This window comes from Larus michahellis, chromosome 6, assembly GCF_964199755.1.
Source record: "Larus michahellis chromosome 6, bLarMic1.1, whole genome shotgun sequence".
NCBI classification, from domain to species: domain Eukaryota; kingdom Metazoa; phylum Chordata; class Aves; order Charadriiformes; family Laridae; genus Larus; species Larus michahellis.
Window position 1 is genome coordinate 37908423 of NC_133901.1, and position 21292 is coordinate 37929714.

Sequence of the window (21292 nt, forward strand, 5' to 3'; positions counted from 1 at the left end):
GGCAGGACAAACAGATGGTAGTTAAATACTATGCAAATAAAATGGAGACAGTTTTTATTATTCATTTACATTGCTTCTCAGAAATACAGAAAACTTTCTTTCTATTTGAAGTCATAAGAGAAATAAAAGGGCAAGGATTTTAGTTTTATGACAGCGTGTATGCACTGTATTTCCAATGTCCTTATTAAGGCACAATGAATCTCCAGACTTAGTATCTTAAATTCCTACTAAAACTTCCCAAATTACTATTAATTTATTAACGTTTGTAGTAGTCACCTTCAAAAATACATCTAAAGATATGTATGCACATAAGCAGGATTTATTGTCTCTTTACTTCTCCCTACCACGGATTACTGGGCTCAAATCAGTGCTTTGAAACTTCTAGTACTGAAAATAGTACTCATCTGGAGAGGTGTTTCTGTCCATTGCAGATGGGCAAATAAAAAAAAAACACCTTAAAAATCGGTCATTCTGATTAATATTTAATTTTTGTTTCCTGTGGTTCTATTTGTTGTGATGTGCTCAGCTATGGTGCATTATCTCACCAACAACCAGAGTAAAGGTCTAATTTGCTGTTCTGAGCACAAGAATTTCATATTTTTTCCTTTCACTGTTTTGTGATGTAGCAGGTAGCTAGAACTCGAGCTGAAATTAGTGTGATTTTTATTTATGGTGTTTGCTAAGCATGTACTCAAGATACATGATTTGCACAAAAACTTTAACAAATCCCAGAGAAAATCAGAGAGCACTATTAAAGATGGGTGCTCCTAGAAAACTGAGAATTTTCAGCATGTTGGAAGTATTCAGTGTTCTGAGAATCAGTCCAGTACTATCTCAGGTGCTGGTAGTATGGGGACTCTGTAGTAGTTGGTAGGTTTGTTTCTGTAGCCTTTGCTCAATATTTGTCTCAAATGCAGTTTCTAGTAAGAGCAGTAAAACTTGTTTTTTGTCTGAATCTTGAGAAATGAGGTGTCCTGACTCCAGCTGGGATAGAGTTAATTTTCGTCCTAGTAGCTGCTGTGTTTTGGATTAAGTATGAGAATAATGTTGATAACACATACTGGTTTAGTTGTTGCTAAGTAGGGCTTATATTAAGTCAAGGACTTTTTCAGCTTCTCATAGAAGCAGAAAGGGAGCATGGACAGGACAAGCTGGCCAAAGGAATATTCTATACCGTAGGTCTCATGCTCAGTATATGAATGGGGGTTGGCCAGGGGATGGGAATCTGCAATCGCTGCTTGTGACAGGCTGGGCTATTCATCATCAGGTGGTGAGAGCAATTGCATTGCATCACTTTTTTTTTTTTTTTATATTCTTTTACCATTATTATTATAATTTATTTTCTCTTCTGTTACTCTTCTATTAAACTACCTTTATCTCAACCCACGAATGTTTGTTGGTTTTGTTTTGGTTTTTTTTCTCCTCCTTTTTCTCCCTCTTCTCCCTATCTTGCTGGGGCAGAGGGAGTGAACAGCTGCACGGTCCTAGTTGTTGTCTGGGCTTTAACCATGACATGAAGTCACATGTAGACCCAGTCTGGCAAACTCTGGTGCACTTGAATAGTTCTCATTCAATTGTAATTGAGGGAGCACATAAAAAGTCTGTATCTGTGTAACTACAGGAAATCCCTTATGTTTGTATGTATTGCTATGAATATACATTAATTACTGATTGTATGTATTTTCTACAAACCCTGTTGCCTAATTTTTGATTTAAGTACTCCAAAGCTTATAAAAAAGCACATACTTGGTTCAGGTGGCAAAACTCTTTGCATGACTTTAGCTTTGACTTTACTACCAGATACTCTGAAGTAGACATGCCAGTAGCATTCCTGCATGAGATATGTCCAGACTTCTTGCCGTTGAGTGAAGCTGTACAGGGCTAAGGCTACTGTGAATTTTATTTCATCAAGCAATATTCTCCTTACTTTCGGTCAGAATTTGTAGAACAAAATGAAATTAAAATTTCATGTTCTTTCACTCTCTATGTAGAAAAGCTCTGTGATAAAACGACTGCCTGGAGAAATGTACCCTATTCTTATACAAAGACTTAGGTAATTTAGATAGAGGTAGAAAGAATATTGCATAATAAACAAAGGATTTAACTCTGGAGCAATATAAAATTTTCTAAATGCCATATTTTTCTTTACTGTTGCATCTGAAATCCAGGACATGCTTAAGGTAGTTGTCAACAAAGGGCTGGCTTCATGAATATGTAGTCCTTTAAATAGCTACATTTACTAATGATGTTTCCTAATTTTAGCACAGCTGAAAGTAATAATTTTTGTGACTTTTGATCCATCTTTGGTTTCCAAGCTGATACAGAGGGTCAAACATTTATTTTAGCAGTCTGTGCTTATGTGACAAGAATTTTCTAGTGCTGTTCTGTGTAGAATGAGTTCTCTCAAGGTTGTGCCATCACTAGCAAAGCTCCCCAGGTGCTAATAGACTTTTAAATGCTTTTAGAAATGAGTGTAATGGCATTTTTTTTTTTTCTTAGAGTAAGTCTAGGCGACAGACTGCTGAAAGTAAACTTGGGTGTTTGTCATTGTTCTTGTTAAATTTCATTTGCAAAACTTCATGTTGGAGACCAGTGTATTGTTGTCTACTGGCACAGTTACTAGCTCCATTGCAGAGATTTCGCATATTTTATGTCCAAGTCAGATGGTCCAGTGTATGAAATTTTCATTCCATTAACTTATATTTATAATGAAAAGAGCAATATTTGATTCCTTTCTGTGACCAAGAATTATTTAATAGCAAGGACAGCAAAGTACCTTGTAATATTAAAAGCAGTGACTAGAAAAGTTTAACATAGCGCCCCTGGCCTCATTGTGTACAGTTAAGAGTAATGGTGTGATTGCCAAAGGAATTATTTTAGAATTAAATGATTCAGAAGAACAGAAAGGGAAAATAATTCAAAATGCAGAACATTTTGCATGATCTGTAGTTAATTGACCTTCACTTCAAAGCATTCGGGCAACAAAGAGATGCCAAATTTATTGGCAATACTTGTGACTTGCCAAATAACTGATCAAGTTTTAACTATTTTTCTTCCCTAGGTGTTGTGATATATAGCCTAAGAGAATTTATGTCTTCATTTTACAGGTCAAGCCTTAAAGGTATCAGCAGAGGCATTTACCAGTGATCCCTGCTATTTGCCTAAGAGGCAGGCTGTTGTCCAAGCAGCACGATCTCTGCTTACAGCTGTTACAAGGCTTCTAATTCTGGCAGACATGGTTGATGTGGCATACTTACTGGAACATTTAACTGTGGTGAGTAGAATTTGACTTCACTCAGATTCCTTTTAGTCAAAAAGTGTCTGCCGATGATTCTTTCTGCATTGAACATTCTTTTTGTACTTGGGAATTGCGGATCCCATGCACGTAACACCTTGGCAATTGGTATAAGTGTAGATTCTAGATGAGATTTGTAGAATGTACCAAAAAAAAAAAGGTCTTCTAACTCAACATATTTGATCTGGGGAAAGCAGATGGTTATCCATACAATTATATTTTAACTTCTTTTTATTTCTTATTTCCTATTTTCTAACTTGAACTGTTGTACTTTTATGGCTTTTTGTGCGTGAAACCTTCTTGATGTTTCTGTCAGTAGTAGGGAATAATTTATTTGTAGAGAATCTTCAAGGTGGAATTTTATGTGGATATTTACAGAGGGAAAGACCTGAGTAGGTAAGGGTCTATCTCTGTGTTCAAGTCAGTTAGCGAGAGAGATCAGCTAAAATGAGAGAAAAGATCTGTGAGAGGGGCCTCCGGCAACTCCTCAGCTCCAGCTATGTATTTGTACGCTGCAGACAGAAAACTAGAAAATCCTAATGTTGACAAAGCTTCAAAAATCGTGCAGTAGAAAATATTCTCTAAAAGCCACTTAATGTTTTTCCACTCAAGGGAATAATGTATTTCGGAAGTGTGTATCATAATAGTGCTATGTTTTGGGTCATCTTTTTTCCCCACCTGTCTCTCTTTATACAGAAGGCATCATTCTTCTATTCCTGTGTAAAACTAATCAGTGGTTGTGCCACTATTGCTGAATTAGGCAAAATGTCCACGCTTCTGTTGTTCAACTTCAAAATACTTTTCTGTCTACATAAACTCAATTTCCTTTAATGTCAGCCATAGCGTCCCATGTGAGCAGGCTTCCTTCCTTTTTTGAAGTGTGATTTTAATTAAAATTGGGTAGTTTTCTTTCATAGAGTTTCAGTATTTCTAAGTAACCATATAATTCACTTCATGATCTCCTTTTGAAAACGAAAACTAACAATAACTGAAAAACATAAAAGAATGCAAAGTATCATTCAGGAAAAACTGCAAAGAGTGAAATTAAGTTTTATTCTTCCGTACTTTAATTTAGTTCTCTTAATAAGAGTGAGAACTGAATTCTTCAATTAATTCTTAGAATAAATTAATGTGGCGTAACACTCTCCAAAATGCCTGTGTAAAAAGACTCACACTAGTCCTTAAAGGAAGGTGGTACGTCTTCTGTATTTATTTAGTCTCTGCCATGACTGTTGAACTTGCCAACAGAGGTATTAGCTGTAATGATGTCTTTTTATGTTGACATCTAATTAGGAAATAGAAGATAGAGTAATTTCAACGTATGCCACTGAACATCCTCCAATTTATTACAACTTTTGGTCATGCCTAACTGAGCCAGATTTAAATGCAATTAAATATTTTAATGAGTCTCAACTTGACTCTTTTCAAAATCCTTAACTTTAATTATTATACTTTAAAACTCCCTTAGGAATTCAGATTTTCTTCATTATGGACTTGCTCCAACAAAATGACATTGTATTCACACAGTAGATGCTGCGTAAAAAGTAGACCTTGTCTTTGCTGTATCGTCTTTAATATTCTCAATGTTTGCATGGTCATATGATTTGAAAATCAACTGTCTTTAAATTTCATTAGCAGTTTTTCTTTGAACTTGTTCTAAAATTTTTATACTTCTACCATATTATCCTCCTCTTCACAAAGACATGGATGTTACAGCTGTTCTTAATCATTTAAGAGATGAGAAATTTCATTGCTCTTTATTTCCATAACTCTGAGCTCTATAATTGTTATAGAATAAAATGAAGAAATTTAAAGGACTGAGCCAAAATCAATTTTAAAAAATTAAAAAAAGAGAAGTAAGAGTAGGATAAATGACATGAAAATTCTAACCAAGGAAGAAGTTTTTTTGTTTATATGTATAAAATGAAAGAAAGTGGTCCAGCATCATCAAAGAACTCTATAGAGTATTAATCAGATCTTATTCAATATGCAAGTATTTCATGGGGAGTCATCTATTTAGGTACCTACTATTTTTCAAGCCCATTTATCAAAGAGTACTGAAAGTTTTTAGTCTTGCTCATTTAGTAAAGCTGGTTAATGCCAACACTGACGTTCAAAACATTTGAAACCACACTTAATTCTACTGACAGAAAGCAGCCTGGATCATTAAACTTTAATTTCCTCTATAATCTGTGAATAAAAATAGAAAAAAAAAAAAAGGAAGCAACGACAATGTGACTAGCTGTCATATAAAGCTTTGTCTAGAGTTACCTGTCACATCTGCCATTCTAAGTATGTCTAGGAAAAAAGATGAACCTCAGCTACCTCCTTCCAGTTTATATAGTTTATAAATTGTTTACTGTTCATTTTAAACTTCAGACTGTTTTTGACTTCTACATAATAAAATCTTTATATAAAACAGGGAATAATGCTGAAAATAACGAATATTTCTGTCACAAAAGATACTGAAATGCAACTTTTAAACTAGAAATAACAGGTCAGTCTATTTGGAAGAATTTGATAAGCTTGGCAGGAATTTCGTTCCAAATGTCCAAAAACGTACCTTTGTGAACATGAGGTTAGCTTTTTGAAATTTCACTAATAAAACAGAGATAATTTTGATTGTTTTATGGATTTTATAGGATCTTCATCCAGCAAAGCGTGTACCAAATAATGCATTTTAGAAGCCAGTACAACTTCTCAGTGACTGATCATGTTCTGACATAGTACACTTCTAGCCATTTGTGGAATTTACAACCTTATAAGAGTGTGATGGCGCGGTGCAAACAGCAAGCTCATTTTAGAGTTGACTGAGAAAATAAAGTACCTCACACTGATAAAAAAGATTTTGCTTCTTTAAACAAGTGAATTTTTTTAAAGCAGGGAAGAGTTTAAATAAATAGCTGTCCATATCTGAGTTTCCATACTTATTTTAGAGTTTGAAATCTCTAATCATAAAATTGAGTTGTGAAAAATGTAGTCAATAAAGGACATTGCACTGTTTGATTCAGAGCTGTATTACCAGCCTCATTCATTCTGGTTAGTAATGCTCGATATTATTTAAGTGAATTAACAGACTAATGGAATTGCTTGAATTTATTGATCAGAGGAGAACAGCAAGAAGGTAACAAGTTCTGAGAGTTTCATTCAAAGCGCATTGGCAGTCTGTCTTTCTCTAATCTATTTCAGATCATGCTGAGCCAACATGTTTTATCTGCCTTTTTTCCCTTCTTGTCATGCTTGTAGATTTACTGTTTAAGTCTTCATATTTTTCATGAACGCCATAGACAGCGTGATCTTTATAAAATGCTTGCTTAGAGTTATTTAAAACTCTTGCCGGGAAAAAAAATGAGAACGGCTACAGATAAGAAGCAACTTGTGAACCTGGGCCCTGTGGGCATAGTGCTGTCTGTTCCTCCCTTCCCTGCAGAGTATTCATCAGCATTAAAAATGTCTTTGAGCAGGAGAAAAACAGTATGGTTACATAAAGGAAGAGAGATAAGTCATGTCAGGCTTACCTACGTTTCAGATTTAGGTATTTGGTTCAACTCGCATAACTCTGCTTAAACTAGAATTTGACTTGCTCCCTGCACTACCATCTGACAGTATTGGTAGTGTGGTATCATGCAGTAAAACATTATAAAATGGAAAAAGGGCAAAAAAAGAATGTAGGCTACCATGAGGGTACAGGGCCAGGAGTCTTAATGGCTCTCTTCTAACAAACTGTTGCTAAGGAACGGACTCCCCAGTCACTGCAGTTCTGTTTATGTAATACCTGGTTTTGGTCTTAGCATGGGAATCACTGGAGGAAAAAAAAAAAAAAAAAAAAAAGAAAAAAAGGAAAAATAAGAGTATTATCCTTTTCTTGCCAGTCAGAAACATGGCTTTGAAGGGACCCTAATTGGGCAGCTTCAGGCACTACTGTTGCAGAATTTCTTTGAAGTGAGCAAGCCTGAAGGCTCCTGAACCTGTTTTACCAAAGCACAAGAAAACCAAATGGAATATAGTGTATCTGTATCCCAGAGGGAAACACATCTGCTGGGTTAAAAACACACTTAAATTAAAAGGTTTGAAAACAAATACAGTCCTTGCTTCTTTGCAGTGTAGAGCCTTCCCTTCAGTCTTAGTTCTAGTTCAATATCTCTCAGGAGATTTGAGCCTGCAGTAGACTCTTCAGTGTCATCTTTGTGTATATTGAAAACTTTTCTTTAATGTCACATCTAAGACTCTAGGTGTGGATCAGTTTCCTCACGAATTTCTAGTTCTTGGTAGAATTTTTTTTTTCTGCTACTGCAGGCACCCTGTCTGCTGTCTTTCACTGTGTCCTGTCCTACCTAGTATCGTAGAAGGTTCTCCATGAGCAAAGCATGCTTGGTGGATATGAGGATCATTTCCATTTCTTCCAGAACGTCTGCAGGATTTAGAGTACAGTGGGAGCAGACCCTCACCCTTAGTGGTGGCAAGGCAGATAAATACACAGCCTTCCACTCTACTTTTTTAGTAGAGTCATGGGTAACAATAACAAAGGAAAATCATGCCTATCTACCACACTCTAGCAAAAAAAAAAAAAAAAAAAAAAAAAAAAAAAGAGAGAGAAGAGAGAAAGCAATAGGTTGCCTTCTTAGAACTCCGGCCTGGGGAGGAGTGAGTTTTGACATCTCTTGAAAACCGTGCATGTAGAGGTGGGTAGACAAACCTGGGAAGGGAAGATATAATTTCTTTTTATTATGAATTAAGAAAAAGAGTTAAGGAAAAGATTCCTATAGCTGGGAATAGCTTAAAGCTGCCTCAGATTCCACTGGTATCTGTATCCCTGAGATGATGAGACAGAATATAAGCAGCAACCTGTCAAGTTACACAGACCAGGAGAAAATAGTGATGAAAGCAAATTTATCTGGACTCACTTGGTTCTAAGCTTTATACAATGTGTTTGCACAACCCAGGTATAAGGGGAGGGAGAGTGAAAGAAGTAGGGCTTATTTTGAATGGATAAGGCTTTCTTTAAGTAAGATGGAATTTTTCTGATTTGGTTTAACATGCATAGTATGAAAGATATTTATATACTAATTTTTCAGAACAATAAATAATTGTAAAGTTCTGAGATGATTTCCAAATGAAGTTGTAAGCATAAAGCTTGGGGAGATCTATGATACAAAGGTGGTTTGTAGCATAGGTTAACATGGAATGCATGAAGTTGCCAGAAGTACAACTGAGTTTGAGAAGTCTGTATTATGTCTGGTGACGAGTTTGAAAATTGTTTTGGGAAAGTTGGAAGGTGGGATATTAGAAAAGCAGGCACCTATTTTAAATTATTATTTAGACTTTGTAAATACCTGCATGCTCCAATTAGTGACTAGGACTCCATTGCAGTAGATTCTCTTTGAACCTATCAGGAAAAAAAGAGCATTGCTAAATTGTTTCCTTCCGAGTAGTTATTACTGTGTTTTGTTTCTACAGCAACTTAGTGAAGTGCAATGCTTATAAGAGAATAATATGGAAGTGATGCCCTGAAATTTCCTTCTATGAGCACTAATCTTGGAAGGCAAATTCTATGTTGGTAAAATAACCTTGGAAAATCAGTTTCTCTTGACAGATTATTTATTGGTAATATAGTAATGAATTCAGTGTAATGCAGAGTGGCTTGTCTGATCAACAGTTATTTGTATCTCAAGCATGGACAGATCATCCTGATCTAAAGAAATTTATTTTATAACTTACTCTTGCTCTGGGAGGCGAAAATGAGGAAATGCATGCAAAATAGTATCTGCTTTATCATCAAAATGCATGTCTTCAGACCTTCTTAAAATGAGAGCAAAATCATCTGATATTTTCTGAGCGGAAAAAGCTATGTGACCTACTCTCCATAAACCTTCCTGAAGAGGCACGTTGCCCATTCCATTACAGCAAAATATTGGGAGAGCAACTATTTTCTCATAAGTGTACGTGTTCAGTAATTGGAATTTAAGAGAGGTTTTGAATGTGTTTTGTTTTTTGTTTTTCAACCATATCTCCTGGTGATTTAAAATAGTACGTTTAGTGTCTTTTAAAGAAGCAGTATGTTATTAAAATAGGAAGCTGGTTTTTAATGAATGGGTTCCTTATGTCAGAATGGGAATAAAATTTGCTTCTTGTCCTAAATTCAACTTTTACTAATCCATATGAAAATTAAGAGAAATATTTCACAAATGGATAGAATAGTTCAGTGCTATTTTGCTGCCCTGCACAGTGGAAGAATGATAATGTTGATATTCTGAAAGACAAATACTCTTTCATTTCTGGAGCTCTAGACAAACCAGAAAAGAGCCATTTCTCTTTATTCTTTATTAACAGACTGGCTTTTGCAGCATTGGCTCTAAATTGGAACCAAGTACAGAGGAGACCAAGTAAAGAATGTGCAAAAGGACATTTGATTATGTCACCCTTAGGACTTAGCTAGACTCCCAGGCAAATGAGATTAAAGGCATGTGGTTTGTCAAATAGCATCATTCAGAAACTGAAGAAGCAGTATCTGCTGCCTCCCATATATCTTTCTGTTTATATGGAGATTGAAAGATTATTACCAGCAATAAGACTTTGTACTTCATATTTAATGATGTCTCCTCCCACATCTCTGAATTGTAAGCAATGAAGTAATTTATGCATTTCTATGATCTTATATTTTTGTGGCCTGGACATTTAGCTCACAGGCCATTAATTTTCATGGCTCATATTGAGGTTTCCAGGCTTGTCAAGGGAATCCCATTAAACTTGGAGATAATTTTGTCCGCCTAAGGTATTCTTGTGCTCATCAGAAATGTGGCCTATACCAAGTCCTAGACTAGGATGCTTCAGATCCAAATTAGATATTGACTTGAACCAAAACCTCAGACCAAACAAGCTCCAACTTGTCTAGTGCAGAAGCTATTTCCTTGGGAGTCCATAGAGGATGCTATGAAGTGCAGCTGCAACGTTATGTTATTGAAATGCAATAATTAAACTAGACTTTAAAAATCAGATAGCAACTGCCTTTAATATCATTACTCATTCCACAAATTACTCATAATATGAATGAATGTTTGCTTGCAACAGCTAAACATGGTAGCGACAGTGAAAAATGAACTTAACCTTATACAGAAAGATACAGAGCTAAGCTACAACATGAAGAGACTTTTAAGTCTTTATTAAATTGGATAAATTAATTTGAATTAAGATAAAACATAGTAAATTTTAACTTAAGTAGTATCAAAATTTTCCTGTTGAAACATTGTACAACCTCTCTGTTTATGCCTCAGCCTCTTCTCTTTGAACTCATTGCCTCATTTCCATTACAAATGACAGAGGACCAGAAGTTCCAAGGTTCCTGAAAATAGGTAGATGGATAGTGGTGGAAAAACCAAAAGGGCTACATCAGGAGCTTACAAAGACACCAGAGGATTCTCAGCCCTTATAAACAGCTTTCCTGCAGGAGGAAGTTCAGTCAGAAATCACATCTCTTCTTTGACATTACAATGAATAAGTTGTGAGGCTATAGGAAATTTAGTCCTTATGCTTACAGTCATAATTACTAATTAGATAGAACCATGATCGTTGTGTGAGAGGAGGTTGCAGGACTTTACCATACTAATCAAGGGTGTCATACTTATGAAAAGGCCATATTAATAACACTCTTCTCATCCATCCACGTTCTGGATCTTCATCACTTTCAGAGTTTGCATGGTGTTTGTTGCTTCAAGATACCTAAAGTGGGACTGTGAGAGTTTCTACACCTAGTTTAAGACATCCATTGTGTGCTTGTTTCCAGTCACATAAGCACACAACTTTCATTCAGCAATGTCTTCACAGTGCATGTCCACATGGCATCTGGTGTGTTATCCACTTGTGTGTATTAGTGGGCAGGGTGATGGGCTCTAGTTTTACAGTTGTTGATTTTGGTTTTTTTTATTTGAAATGAATGTTGTAATATTCATGAATGTAATGTAATGTTCTTGTGTTTTGAAAAGTTATAAAATTGTCTGTGCAGTATCTGTGCTATGAAGTTATCTACAGTAACTTGACAAACAGAAGCAGCTCTTCAGAATTGTTGAAATACTGGTATTTCTTCTCTACTTGTGGTCCAGCTTTCCTCAGAGGAAAAATCAGTGCAGGTAGTTACCCAGTAGTGCCACAGAAAGCAAAAGTAATGAAGGAATGCTACTTCTCAACTTCCACAAACTATGTTCAAAGTACTTTGAAAAAGTGAGAGGCAAAAAAGAGCTTCTGTGGATCTCTTATGATTATTTACATTTGGTTATCAGTGAGAGAGGAAAAAAACCCCTAAGTTCTAGAGTATTAGAACTAGTAAGTTCTTTTCACCTCTACACAGTAAAAGTGGTGGCAAGAGAGGTTTTCTTGCCATTTACCCAAAAATGGTGGTTCACACTGATAGCAGAATGATATCAAAAGATCCAGATATGGTTATAAGTTTAAAACATATTCTGATAACCTTTGTATGTCCAAGGCAGATTTTTCTGGTTTCCTGTTGATGGCAGTGAAAAAAGCATATGTATATTTTTTTTAAATTACTTGTTTGTTTTTCATTTACTTATGAGTTAAATCTTAAAAAAAAATGTTTTTCCCTTGCATCTAAGGACAGATTTCTTTTAAATGGATAGTCTGGCCATCACCCATCTATTTTATTGAAGCATATTACCCTTACAGTTGCACATTTGGTTTGTACTTACTTATCCTTGCATGCTGGCTCTTATATCTCTTTCTAGAGAGCCAAATGCATTATTAACGGTTGGGTTGCTTCAGGACATAAGGAAGTGCATGAGCTTGCTAGTAGAGTTCCTCCCAAAGGAAGAACTGAAGCTATGGGATTAAGTGCATCCTTAAGAGGAGGATGGTGATGATTTTACAACTGTAGTACTTACTGTAGTCTAACATGTTGATGATTAAAAAAAACAGAACAAACTCAAAAAAAGACTGTACCTTATGTCCACTTAGTGAGTTTGGGAATCGTTAGAGACCTTTTCCCTGTGTTACTCAACCCCATAGCAGGGTGCAGCAGTTTTGGGGTAATTTCTGGAGAAAGAAGTCACACTGTGAAGCAGTCTGCATCCACAGTCAGTACTAGCTGTCAATGCTGTTGTCAACTTTTTAAAGGGGGACTGAAGATGAGTGGAGTTTTTTTTCCTCTTCTGCTTTTATGGTTCATTTTTCCAATTCAATGACTAGTTTTAGAAGGTTTTAGAGAAGTGTGTGCTGTAGTTACTACTGAAGTGCTTGATTTTCCAGAACTGACTGGAAAGCGGTCCATTTCTTTTGGTCTTTTGCCTCATTCCCTGGACATTAGTGCCACATGCAAGCTTACAGTAGGTACTTCATCTACAGGGGCTGTAAGTGCAGTAAGCTAAGTCAGTATTTTGGGTGGGTTTAGAAGATGTAGTTCTTCCTGATTATATCAGTGTAAATAATTGTTTATAGACTTGCTTCTGGTGATAATCACTGTGGTAACAAAATATTTCTAAACCACTTACAGCTTTTCAGCTGTCACATGCTTGTGAGGTGAAAAAGAATATTTAAGGACGGGGAAACAGAGAAAGTCAGAGGAGACGGTTCATGATTTCCTCAAGGAGGTGAGGAAGCTGTAGCTCCCATTCTCCTTTTGCATAAATCTTAACCTTTCTTTTATAGTTCCCTACAGCTGGGTTGGTATTGTTCATCTCTTTGAAAAATACCAGCACTATTTTTAATAATAGTGTGTGCATGAAAGAAGTTTTAAATCTAAAAGTAAGATCTGTAATGAAGTATCATTGAACATTTTGACATTTTGACACTGTGTCTCGTAACATCCTCCTTAGGAAACTGAGGAAGTGTGGACTAGACGAGGGGACAGTGAGGTGCATTGAGAACTGGCTGTATGACAGGACTCAGAGTTGTGATTAATGGAGCAGGGTCGAGTTAGAGGCCTGTAACTAGTGGTGTCCCCCAGGGGTCAATACTTGGGCCAGTATTGTTTAATGTATTCATCAATGACCTGGACGAGGGGACAGAGTGTATCCTCAGCAAGTTTGCTGATGATACCCAACTGGGTGGGGTAGCTGACACCCCAGAGGGTCGTGCTGCCATCCAGCTTGACCTAGACAGGCTGGAGAGCTGGGCAGAGAAGAACCTACTGAGGTTCAACAAAAGCAAGTGTAGGGTCCTGCACCTGGGGAGGAAGAATGTCAGGCATCAGTATAGGTTAGGGGTGGACCTGCTGGAAAGCAGCTCTGAAGAAAAGGATCTGGGGGTCTTGGTAGACAGTAAATTACCCATGAGCCAACAATGTGCCCTTGTCACCAAGAAGGCCAACGGAATTCTGGGCTGCATAGGGAAGAGTGTGGCCAGCAGGTCAAGGGAGGTCATTCTCCCCCTCTACTCTGCACTGGTGAGGCCACAACTGGAATACTGTGTCCAGTTGTGGGCTCCCCACTTCAAGAGAGACAGGGAACTACTGGAGAGAGTCCAGCGTAGGGCAACAAAGATGACTGAGGGATTGGAGCGTCTCCCTTATGAGGAAAGGCTGAGAGAGCTGGGGCTCTTTAGCCTGGAGAAGAGAAGGCTGAGGGGAGACCTTACTATGGCATACAAGTACCTAAAGGGTGGGTTGAAGGAGGATGGTGCCAGACTCTTTTCAGTGGTTCCCAGTGACAGGACGAGGGTACACGGGCACAAGCTGGAACATAGGAAGTTCCGTTCAAATATGAGAAAAAACTTCTTTACGGTGAAGGTGCCAGAGCACTGGAACGGGCTGCCCAGGGAGGTTGTGGAGTCCCCTTTTCTGGAGGCTTTCAGGACCCGGCTGGATGCAGTCCTGAGTGATGTGCTCTGGGCAATCCTGCTTTAGCAGGGGAGTTGGACTAGATGATCTCTAGAGGTCCCTTCCAACTCTGAAATTCCATGATTATTGCAGTTTTCATACAGAATGTGAGCATATTGCCCAAGGTGAGTAGCTGGTCTTGCAAATTACTCTTAAGTAAATTAATTTGCTAAGGAGTACCCTGTTATCTATATGATCTACTGTTATACTTGATAGAATGAGGAGTTCATGGCCTATGTAAAGTTGCATATACTTTTATTAGTCGCAAAAAAAAATATTAAAAACTATGTGAATATAGTTCATCCTGTAACATGGCATGGAAAAAGAACTAACCTTTTAGAAGTTGTGTTGATTGCTAGTGTTTTGTTTTATGCAAGTCTGACCTATGAAGTTAGAGGATTGAATTTAATTAAATAGGGCATGTGTACTATGCTTTGAATTCTGGGATTGATTTCAAAACAAAATTGTAGGAATGTCTAGAAGATGGTATACTCAAGAGGTGACACAGCTCCATAACATTAGTATTTAGTGGAATAAAATCCTAATACAGCAAAAAAATACATAAACAGTGTGAATGATGGTATTTTGTTGTTCTGTGTTTTTTTAACCATCACAGTTTCAAAGAACATTTGAATCTTTAAGAAATGTATCCAGTAAATCTGAGCTACAGAAAACCTACCAGAAGTTTCGAAAAGATCTGGAAAATCTGGATTATTTGGCATACAAACGTCAGCAGGTAAGACCGTGAAAGCTCAGAGGGAAGACATAGAATACTGGGCATAAACATGGTGGATGGTAGAACTGATGGGTTTGATAGAGTTCTTGTTCTATCAGGAGGGTTTTATGCTTCCTGTAATGTCATCGGGTAAGTCACTAGGTGGAGTGACAATTCTGCTTAATGCATATGATGTTGGACTGCGTGGGTTTTGATTTCTTAACAGAGAGGTAGGTAAAGCAAGTACATGAGCCTTTGCAGACTATTAAACTTTGCATTAGCACATAACTTTTTTTTTTTTTTTTTTTTAGTTAAAGGGCATAAAGGTACTATTTGGATTTTTTGACTAAACTAAATCCACATAAGTTAATGGAATCAAGCGTTGACTATGCATAAAAAACACTCACTTCTTTTTCTCCTTTAGAAATGAATTTATATGGATGGCTAGATTACATAAAACTTTGAAGTGTGTGTGGTCTTTGACTCGTGCTTGCCAAGATCAAGGTTAAGTTGCATTGTTAACATGTATTTAATGTTGGACATACTTATCCATGGCTTCTGTGAAAATGTCAGCTCTCATAATAGGTCTTCACTTCTTTTTTGTGTTCTTGGTAAAATAACACTGCCTCTTTCATAGCATACTGATGAAATGCTCTAATATTTCTGGGGGTTGTTTTGGTTTGTCTTTTTCTGAATTCTGTCGCTTGGTGTCAGTGTTGTCAAACACTTCATTTGCTTGGGGGCAGATCACTTACAGTTGTTTAGATCAGGTAATTGATTAGATGATAGTTAAAAATTAGGAAGGGGCTCAGTGATGGATGGTATCTGAACACATTAATATTTGATTCTTGAGATAGGGAGGTCAGGGAGCAATTGGCTTGGGTGAGTTTCGGTGTGGTGGGAGCTGTTATTCTGGTAGCACTATAGGATAGTTCTTTGCGCCCTCTGACATGGGACTGCCAGCAACCAAAAGACAATGTTTTAATTGGCAACTAATGTGGGTTTATGTTACCTGATCTGATAATTATGTCAAACATAATAAATGTCACATTTGCAAGGGCTCAGAGAGCATTTCTGAGCCAGGGAAGTATAAATTCTATAATTATTTCTCAGGCAGTCATCACACTTTTATTGGGAGTAGCTTTCTCTAGTCTGAATTCTCACTCTTGACTTTGCAAAATTCCTGATTATTTCAAGTGATGTATGTCTGGTTCTCTAGCAGACTCAAATACGCTTCAATAACATACTTCATTTCACCCTGAGCAGGGCATCTTTTCTCCTGTTTTCTGATCTTCACTACCCTTCCCATCTCAATACTTTGCAGTTTCAAACCATTTGGAGAATCTCAACATCCTTGTTTAATATCAGGCATGCATCTATCTCCCCGCGCTCTTTCTGCTCTATATTTAACTGTGTGGGCAGAAGCTTTTGCATTTGGAGGTACTAAAGGTGTGTTAGGTGTTAAAATCACTTCCTGCTTTCAGTCACAGAACAGAAGATAGGCTGTTCTATCTTCTGTTCTGTGATCCAATCTTTCTAAAATGTTGTACAATGCTATTAAGAAAATAAACTAGGCAAAGGCTGAAATTATTAAAAAAAAACAAACCACAAAACAACCCCCAAAGCAAAAACAAAGCAGGGAGACTAGATATGTTCTCCGTGTCTCAGTTAATTTGCATTGTATACTTGATGAGTGGTTTTATGGTTTTCTTGAGTAGTATTTTACCTGGTTTTGATACTGAGATTTTCGTCTCAATAGAACTTGGTTGGAGAATCTTCAGTGAGGCACTTGAAAAGGTGACATATCTACTTATTATAGAAGATGCTTTGAATTGTGTCCTGCTTTGAAAAGAAAGTGATCTCTCTGTGAAAGATTAAAATTTGGTTAGATTACTATGCAAAACCCACAGACCTGGATTGGGACTGGAGCTGTTCTGAGTTTGTGACATTTGTATCTGAGTTTGTGGAGTGTGCACATTTAATTGATAACGACTTATATGCTCTTTTATTAGATTAAGGGTATATTCATAGCCCCACTGGCAAAGTGTTGAGTCACTGCCATCTGTTTGGAGACAAACAATTGTATAAAATATGAATATGAATCCATTCATGGTAAAGCAAGTGTTTTATGTAGTCAAAGTAATGAATATTTCTTTTGAATTAAATATGGTTATCTGCTTCTGTCCTTATTTTTTAGATGTAAGACATAAAATCCAATATAGCAATGTAATTCTTCAGTGGCGAAGTCTACAGGACAGATGGGAAGTTAAAACTGTGCTTTTTAAAGGATGTTTAAAATGACCCATGTTGACTGTGATTTATAAATATAGACCAAATTTCTATGAGTGGTAGAAATACACAAGAGGCAAGCATGTTTGGGATGATGGCTTATACTAAGTAGTTTTTAACTGGCAATTTTCAGAGTGGGGTAGAACGTCTTGAATTTTCAGATAGCCAGCAGATTTCCAACAGAAGTGTCTCTTTAAAATAGGCAGTGAGGTCAAGAATTCAGTTCTGCCTTTCTTTATAGAAAACCCCCAAAGTTGTTAGCATATGTTGGTCAAACTTCGCAGAGCTTTCAGATTCTTATTTTGCAAATAGGCTGAGTGTATATATGAGCTGGCATGGAACTGGTGAGGGTGGCTAAATTCTTTGGTGGTTACAGAGGAGGAAGATGGGAAGCTCTTGGAGCTGGAGACTTTAATGTCGCAAAACTGAACTATGTGGATGATGTCTATTATCTAGTGGTCAAGCAGCTCTTCACCATCCTTCTGTGTCCCAAACGCAATATGAAATTTTGAATCGCATCTGTATGCCAGGTCTAGTTACTGTTGCTGTACTGTTGCTGTCTGTGATGAACTCCCATCATATTCAAGTCTGCTCCCAAATATATTGCTGTGTGTCAGAGCTTTCCTTCTTACTGTCGGTTAGTGGAACACACACAAACAAAGCATTTATACTGAATGGTGGAATGTAGGCTGACCCCTTGCAAATGTCGATAAATGATGCAGGTGAAGAAATGCACAGGATCTGCTTACACTCAGGTTGTGGTTGCTTGTTTGGCCAAGCTAAGTGCTGGCAACTGCAGACACATCCACAGCCCTGGCATGAGCTTCGTGTTCCTGTGCCTGTCACTCTTCCCATTCTGGCATTTGTGTAACCCTGCATAGAGATGCTTTGGTGTGCTAAACTGACTTAAACTTATGCGCTTTTTGGTGATCTTATTTTGTTGCTCACTTAGCACTCCTCTTCCCAATCCAGATGAATGTCCGTTCATCCATCTAACTTGCAATGACCTAATCTTTCTGCATGCTTATAGGGTTAGGTTGCATCCTCTAGAGAAGTTAGTTTGAATTGAGAATATCAGTTTATAGCCAGTCTGCCATTTTGAAGCCTTCCAGGAGATTCCTGTCTCCAAGAAATGTAGTTTTTCTTTCTTGTCCAGCAGATAGTTTGGCAATTCCTTTGAATTGAAACAAGCTTTGCATTTCCTTGATAGTGACTGTGATCTGTGACATTTGACTAAAAAAGAATAGCTCTGTGCCACAATGAGTAGTAAAACTGTTCTCTTACTCTGTGACTTATTGGAATGTTTCCAATAAGAGTTAAGTAAGGTTTACACTGAGCCTTTTTTTGTATCAACCTAAATATTAACACATCTGCAATATGAATATTTAAAGGGGAAATGAAACAGGACAAAAAGGTAAAGCCCTTTGGGTTAAGAGGGGCCTCGGTGATAGATCCCAACACTCTTCTTGGGATCCTGTAGTAGGTGCACGCTTCCTTTTTTTCTTATATGGGACCTTGTTCCTATTGAAGAGAAGTTGTCTGTATATTGTTCAGCTGGAACAGTACTGGTTTAAGGCCATGCTTTACAATGATTTTACTGTAAAGTAATTTCAGGATTGTTGGGCAATAGCTACAATAAAAAATGGAATTATAATCAAATTCAGTGGTATTTAGCACCTGTCAAACTGAAAAATTATTGCAGCTACTGCTGCTGTTCTTAGTGTTAACAGTGCCTTTAGCACGCCTGTAGCAGTGCTGACTGTAATTCAAAGATGTTTAGTTTTTGCCTAGAAGTCTCCAGCAATGTGGTAATCTAACAGTTGACAATAGAATTTACTTCATCTGCAAACATACACAAAAGCAGTATCCTATTGTAAAGGTATGTTAATTTAAGGTTTACTGATTTGATTTTGATTGTATGCCCTCAAGGTAATTATGTGTTAAAGGACTGAATCTACGTGAAACCATTGTGGTTGTTCCATTTAAAAATCTTTTTAGGACTGCTTCCTGATGATCGTTGCATTTAGAAATGTGTTTTAAGAAGTTGTGTTAGAAACTGAAGGAGTTAAGGGTTGTATCAAAGATGTTTATGGGGCACACAGTAATTTACTTTGCTTATGGGAAATAATGTTTCCAGGAGATAGACCATAACCCTTAACCGGTTTTACTTCAGAGCAGTCCATCATTATCAGTACTGCAGTAGTCTTCACGATCATATAGGTCAAATTTACATTTTAAAATTCTTAATTTTGGAATGAAGATTTGTTTCTACAGTCAAATGGTATTTCTCTTTGTTAAAATGGAGTAAGTGCACTTTTATTCTCTACCTTTTGATTGTTCACTTTGCTTTTTAAGATGGCATTGTGTTGAGCATGAGATTTGTTTACCAAAGTGCTCTACTCCAGAAACTGGAGCCAGGTTTTCATAAGAGATTATCACCTATCAACTGGCAGGTTTATTGTGTGACAAACACTTTTAAAAATATGCTGAAAATTGGAGGGAGTTCAGGGTAGAGGTGAATTATTTGTTGTCAAGAAAACAAGCATTATGATGGAAAACTTAAGGAGCTCAGTCATTGTAGCTTATCTGGAAAAGGTTATGGCTTGGAAATATCACAAATAGAGGTAGTTAACTAAATCTTTATTCTACTACACAGAAGTATGACAAGATGCAATGGGTGGAAGTCAGAAAAATTTAAACCAGAAAGCAAATGAATGTTTTTGACAATTAACTAGTGAAATGGCTTAGTTAAGAGGTGCAGTATATTAATCGCTGCCTTTCTAAAAGATGTACAGAAACTGAGATGCAAATCAAAGGGAATTATTATGGAAATTTTTAAGGCTTGTGCTATTCAATGAATTTGAAGGAGAATTCATATTTTTTTTTGCTAGACTTAAGAATGATAGCACATTTGGTTGTGTATTTGAGGGTAAAGGCAGAATTATGTCTTTTGAATTGCCATCCTGGACTAATAAATGGGTGAGTTTGTTTGCTTTTGTACTTACCACTCTGCCACTGTCTATTATTCTGCAGGGTTGGATGTGTTGAGTTCTTGTTTACGAATTTTCAAACAAGCCTAGCACTTCACTTCAGAGTAATTTTAAAGACATGTAGGCAGTTGATTCCCATAGGCTTTTCTGAAAATGCCTTCTTTCCTTTCCTTCTTTAATATTTAGTTGCACAATATAAATTATAAAATGAGATTATAGGTTGCGTTTCCAGTATTCTAGCTTATTGTCTCCATTTGACATAAGAACAACTATCTATCATGTTGTTGTGTAATTAAAATAATTGATTTATGCATTCATTTAAAAAAAGCAAACAACAAATCAGTCTCAGTAGGTGCAAGTGAAAAATTATGACAATTCTGTTTTCAGCCACCTGACATTTTTGATAGTTCCATGATTATAGCTCTGTCATTTAACCATTGCTTCTGTTTGTCCTGTGTGTCTATATGGTTTGCTTAGTGGGTGAAGAGGTTTTCCTTTCCCCTGCCCACTGTAAAATTCCCCTGTTTACAATTTTTTATTGTGTGTTTGGGGCGATGGGTGGAAGACTTTTGAGTCTCCCATCAACTTTACCACTGCATGCACCATAGTTTTACAGCTCAGCTCTTCAGTTGGATTTGTCTGACTGTAGTGCTACTCTTTCATGATTTTAAACTGCAAGCGGTTCATATCTCCATGAGTGTAATTTTTCTAGCTGTGCATGGAAGCCAGACCTCTGACAAAAAGTCATACCTTTGCCATTTGAAGGAGGGTGAAATTAAATGACAAGGGGAAAAAAAAAAAAAAGAGGTGGTAGAGAATTTCTTTTAAAAAACAACTCTTCGGTAGCTTCTGTGTGGGGTGCGGTGTGTGTGTTTGTGTGCGTGTGGCTTAGGATCTGGTGTGCTCACTGTGCAGTTTCACAAGGAGCAGACGGAAGGTTTTGCTGGTCTTCTCATAGATACATTTTTTTACTTACAGAAATCTGAGCATTACGAAAATTAGGTAAAACAGAGAAGAAACCTTGGGGGGTGTGTGTGTGTGTAAACCAGGAAGTATAGTTGCCTAGTTGGTCACATTTGCGTCTAAGTGCCCGATACTTGTTCTTTGGCTAGTGCTAAAGCTGCTTGATGCTGATGGCTTCAGAATCCAGCCTGATGTTAGTCGGTGTGATGAGGGAATAA

The 21292-nt window shown here is 37.0% G+C and overlaps 1 protein-coding gene across 5 annotated transcripts in view; it reads left to right on the forward strand.

The window, feature by feature from the left end:
* CTNNA3 (catenin alpha 3) overlaps positions 1-21292 on the forward strand; it is a 542113-nt gene that overhangs the window by 33668 nt on the left and 487153 nt on the right. For all 5 annotated transcript variants that reach the window (XM_074592075.1, XM_074592077.1, XM_074592076.1 and 2 more), the window contains 2 exons: positions 3108-3274; positions 14734-14853. In XM_074592075.1, coding sequence (XP_074448176.1) covers positions 3108-3274; positions 14734-14853 — 287 coding nt within the window. The remainder of the gene's footprint in view (positions 1-3107; positions 3275-14733; positions 14854-21292) is intronic.